The sequence below is a fragment of the Frankliniella occidentalis genome, unplaced genomic scaffold (genome assembly GCF_000697945.3).
Source record: "Frankliniella occidentalis isolate FOCC.00 unplaced genomic scaffold, Focc_3.1 Scaffold3666, whole genome shotgun sequence".
Classification (NCBI taxonomy): domain Eukaryota; kingdom Metazoa; phylum Arthropoda; class Insecta; order Thysanoptera; family Thripidae; genus Frankliniella; species Frankliniella occidentalis.
Genome location: NW_026270721.1, coordinates 1,175 through 5,798, shown reverse-complemented (window position 1 = coordinate 5,798; position 4,624 = coordinate 1,175). Strand labels below are relative to the sequence as shown.

The window sequence follows — 4,624 nt, the reverse complement described above, 5'->3', positions numbered from 1 at the left end:
TATCTCTCCCTTTCTCTCGGGCGCGTTATCCGACGCCCATGTGGTCCTGTAGTATACGACGTGTAAATAAGAAAGAAAGAGGCTGTGGGTAAACATTGTGTCTGTGTCGCGTCACCGGTGGTCGGTCGGCGGCACCGCCAGGTTGTGAGCGCACGGGGAGGGGGAGGGGGGGGGGCGAAGTGTAGGGTCAACACCAGCGTCCACTATGAGCACTGCGGACCAAGAGAGTATGCCAACCCGCAACACTGGGGTTCACTCTCTGAACAGCGCCCGGCTAGTATACACACCGCTAACGCCCATGGCTTCTCTCCCGTCCGCAGGGGGTGCTGGAGGGGCTGGTGGATCGCGGCCACGAGGTGGTGCTGTTCAGCCACTTCCCCAACAAGAGGCCGCGCGCCAACTGGACGGACGTGGACACGTCTCGCGGCCGCCCGTCCATGGTCAGCACCTACTCGTTCGACATGGTGACGGCGCCCAAGTGGGGGCTGCCCGGCTACAACGAGAGGAACAGCATGGCCATCCTGAGCACGATCGCCGGGGAAGGCCTCTGCCGCGACGTGTTCACGCTGCCCGACTTCGACCACCTCATGAAGGGCGGCTTCGGCCGCTTCGACCTCGTCCTCACGGAGGTGTTCGGCTCGGACTGCTTTGCCGCCGTGCCCTACAAGCTGGGCCTGCCGGTCGTGAGCTTGTCCTCGGCGCCCGACGTCTCTTGGCTGCACGAGCGGATCGGCTCCGTGGACAACCCGTCGTACATCGCCAACGTCTTCGGCGACTACCGGGGCAGGATGACCCTGTGGGAACGGATGCACAACGCCTTCTCTGGGCTGTACCTAAACCACTTGTTTAAGGTGAGTATACTGGTGGCTGGCGCCCAAGAGATCGCCCACTCTGTACGTCCGTCAGTAACATAGCGATAGATCTGATAGCGCCTGATAGGTAGGCAACATATTGCTCGCAGTGCATATGCATGTGCTGCAGGCTAGCCTACCTCAAGGCTTGCAGGCGCCGACCGAAATTTACAGAATGAATCTGATGAAATTGTAAAGTGAAACCGTCATACTCTTCGAACGATCCCTTACGGCCCAAGCGAGTATGCAGCCCACCCGCAGGCGTGCATACGGCACAATCTACTTAAGTGAGGGTGGCGATTCGGCCCACCTATTATCACAGAACACTCGATGTTTCGAGTATTCTCTATTAGTTGTAGGAGCTAACATAAGAGATCATTCAGACAGTACGTCCGTCATGGACCTATCAAGTGCAGCCTCTGCCAGCTCTCCTAGCGCCTGGTATGTAGGCAACATCTTGCTCGCAGTGCCAGCGAGAAATGCGGGGTGGCCTACCCCGAGGCTTGCAGGCGCCGAGCTGCCGTACTTTTCCCAACGAATCTAAAGAAAACGGACGTACTTTCTAAACGATCCCATACGTCACTCCTGCTGCCTGGCATGACGTTGTGTGTATTCTTTCAGTACTACATGCAGGACGGCTGCGACCCGCTGGTGCGCGAGTTCTTCGGGCCGGGGGTGCCGCCGCTGCGCGAGCTGGTGCGCAACACGAGCCTCGTGCTGCTCAACCGCCACGTGAGCATCCACGCGGCGCGGCCCGTCGTGCCCAACCTGGTGCTGGTGGGCGGGCTGCACGTGCGGGAGCCGCCGGGCGCCCTGGACGCGGACACGCGCGCCTGGATGGACGGCGCGCAGCACGGCGTCGTCTTCTTCTCGCTCGGCTCGCTCATCCGGGCCGCCACCATGCCGGCGCGCATCCGCGACGCGCTGCTGGGCGCGTTCGCCGAGCTGCCGCAGCGCGTGCTCTGGAAGTACGAGGACGACGGGCTGGTGCTGCCGCCCAACGTGCGCGTCGCCAAGTGGCTGCCGCAGCTCGACATCCTGAGTAAGGGACCCACCTCGAGCGCGACCGTTTCCTCGACACCCAAAAAGGGGGTTCTTTAATCGAGTAGTAAACATCCTGGTAACACGTCAATTTCCCAGACCTCATCTCGCCAATGTACTTGTTCCAAGGATATTTCCTTGATTCGAGAACCTTCTTCCTCGGGTGCACCTATGTTAGCGATACGTTCCTAGCTCCATCCTTGTTGTCCGCAGCGCACCCTAAGACCGTGCTCTTCATGACGCACGGCGGGCTGATGGGCACCCTGGAGGCGCTGCACTCGAGCGTGCCCATGCTCGGCCTGCCGCTCTTCGCCGACCAGATGTCCAACATGCATCTCTACAAGTCGCTGGGCATCGCGGACCAGCTGGACCCGCACGACCACGCCGCCATGACGAAGGCCGTCGTACTGGCCAAGCTGAGGAACATGACGGGCGACGCTGGGTGAGTGCATGGCGGGTTGGGTTGTTGGGGGCGGGGCGGGGGCGGGACGGGGCCAGGCCTCTGAGCCCACAGATCCCCCATTCGGGTTCGCAATTTCACTTGCGGCCGTGCCGCGCGGCCCAGACATCGAAAACTGTCGCGAGGCACGAGCGCACAATAACTCTGGGGCCCCCGAGTCCCCCCTTAAGCCTCCCCAAATAAACATGGCGGTAGGGGCGGGCCGCCCTCCTCGGCAGCGGGGCTCCAGCCTCGGCCCCGGGCCGCGCCCAGCGCCCTTCGAAGGGCCGCGCCATTTCTCTGCCGTCGCGCACGCGTTGCCATTTCTCATACCGCTCCGTTGCAGGTACCGCGAGCGGGCGCGGGAGATTGCGTCCCTGTTCCGCGACCGGCCGCGGCGCGCGCTGGACGAGGCCGTGTGGTGGATCGAGTACGTGGTGCGCCACCGCGGCGCCCCGCACCTGCGGCCCCTCGGCGCCGACCTGCCGCTCTACCAGTACCTCCTGCTGGACGTCGCCGCCGTCGTCCTCGCCGCCGCCGTCCTGGTGGGCTCTCTGATCGCGCTGGCCGTGCGACGGGCACTGCAGGGAGCGACGTGGAGCTCGCCGACGAAGATGAAGTTGAAGTGACCCGGAAGGAGAGGGGTGTGTGAGAATATCGAATACATTTTTAAATAGGCTGGTTCGGGAATTGGTTGCGCATCTTGTAATGTCTGTGATATTCCTTCTAGGACAGATTTTAGTTTTCTGTACCGTATTTTATTTACCTGTGCTACAAGGTGTACTCTAGTTGCGGAGTACTGTACTACAGCTCATATCTGTGATAACCTGACATGCTTTAACAATTAAATAAAACGGGCAGGCCACTTGCCTTTACTCGGCTCAATATTATCTTTCTGTGTCTGTGGCTGAGAGGAGCCTTCGTCATTTCTCCTGTGCACTCGAAAACATCTGGGTATCTTTATAAAGGGAAATCGAGGAATCGGGGTGATTCACGCTCAGCATCACGTACGGATAGGTGAAATACTAATTGTGAATTTACGTGGAATCTAATCTTATCACATCTTGTCATATCATTCCATTCTGTCCCTAGTTAATTCAAGATAGAAGGAGACGGCGGCAGAGGAGCGTTCCCGCAAACTTGATTGTACACTCTTGCACTTGCACCCGTCAGCCTGCGGGCCGGGCCGGGCCGGGCTAATAGCTGGTCGGCGCCCTCACGCGAGGTCCCTCCCGCCGCGGCTCGTGCAGCCGGGTGGTGAGATAACGCCAGCATCTCGTATCTCTTGAACCTGCGCTGTAGTCGATCCTTGGTGTTCAGGAAATCGGCAGAGGAGAGGTGCTTGTGGGTCGGTTTCCTTTTTCCTCGAACAGCACGGAATCTCTTTAGAAGTGCCGTTGCCCCCCGCTCGCAGTGCAGTGCAGTGCACATCGAGTGGTATATATATGAAACGCGGAAAGCAAAACGCTCGTACACGTCAGGGTCGCAACTTGCGGTGTAAGCCCCTAGCGGAACGCATGTAGGAGGCTTGTCGCCTGCCTGCCTCCCCGCCCGGCGGGGCCCGCCCGGGCCGTGCGCCGTAAGTCGTTCTCCTTGACTAACTCACTCACTTAGCGGCTTACTCGCGGCCCGCCCCGCCTGCGTGCCTCGCGCAGGCGCCCGACTCGGCGCCCCCGCCGGATGGGAGGCCTACTTCCCAGGCGCCGCGCCGAGGCGCGCGGTCGCGTCGCGAGTCGTAAGTAACAACCGAAATTGTTGTTGGCTGAGTGATAGCAGAGCCCGTTATACTCCAGAGACCGAAATAAACTTTTACCGTCTGTCTGCACTCTACACTACTTCAACTGAAATGGCTCAAAAAAATAATAATTGGTCGACTCGGGGAGAAAAACGTATGTCTAACGGTAAAACAACGCACCGAAATGCGAGATGAGCTCGGGGTCAGCTCAAGTTGTTTGTGGAGGTGGAAGTACCAAACTCGCTTTTCCGCTCAGGCGCTTTGAAAACCCGTCGCAGAGAGTTGGTGTTACGAATCTTCTCCTGGTCACGCCCAGGCTGTGGCTCTCGTCCCCGCGGGTCGGGTCAGCCCCCAACCTTTCCTTACCCGCACTGACCCTACTTGCCCTACTTCATTATTCCTTCCGATTTCCCGGGACGACTTCTGTCCTCCTGTTTTACGTTTTCGGCTGCGACGTGGAGGTGGTGGCCCCGGCGCCCGGGCCGCCCCGGTTATCGGCGACTCCCCGCCACCAGCCCATCCCCACCTGTTCTGCATGCCCCAGCCCCGCCCCCACAC

General features: G+C 60.0%; 1 protein-coding gene across 1 annotated transcript; it reads left to right on the top strand.

Moving 5' to 3' along the window:
* The first annotated feature begins 287 nt into the window (after positions 1 to 287).
* Positions 288 to 3,216, top strand: LOC113201727 (UDP-glucosyltransferase 2-like). The gene is made up of 4 exons (XM_052276614.1): positions 288 to 851; positions 1,473 to 1,893; positions 2,106 to 2,334; positions 2,678 to 3,216. Exons 1-4 carry the CDS (start codon positions 438 to 440, stop codon positions 2,958 to 2,960), a joined length of 1,347 nt encoding a protein of 448 aa, XP_052132574.1. The 5' UTR covers positions 288 to 437; the 3' UTR covers positions 2,961 to 3,216.
* The last annotated feature ends 1,408 nt before the right edge of the window (positions 3,217 to 4,624 follow it).

What these genes read in the sequence shown, in the direction of transcription:
- LOC113201727 (XM_052276614.1), top strand. Translation starts at nt 438, where the DNA reads ATGGTCAGCACCTACTCGTTCGACATGGTGACGGCGCCCAAGTGGGGG. An exon ending in ACCTAAACCACTTGTTTAAG is followed by an intron (nt 852 to 1,472) that starts GTGAGTATACTG and finishes GTATTCTTTCAG; the next exon opens with TACTACATGCAGGACGGCTG. An exon ending in GCCGCAGCTCGACATCCTGA is followed by an intron (nt 1,894 to 2,105) that starts GTAAGGGACCCA and finishes TGTTGTCCGCAG; the next exon opens with CGCACCCTAAGACCGTGCTC.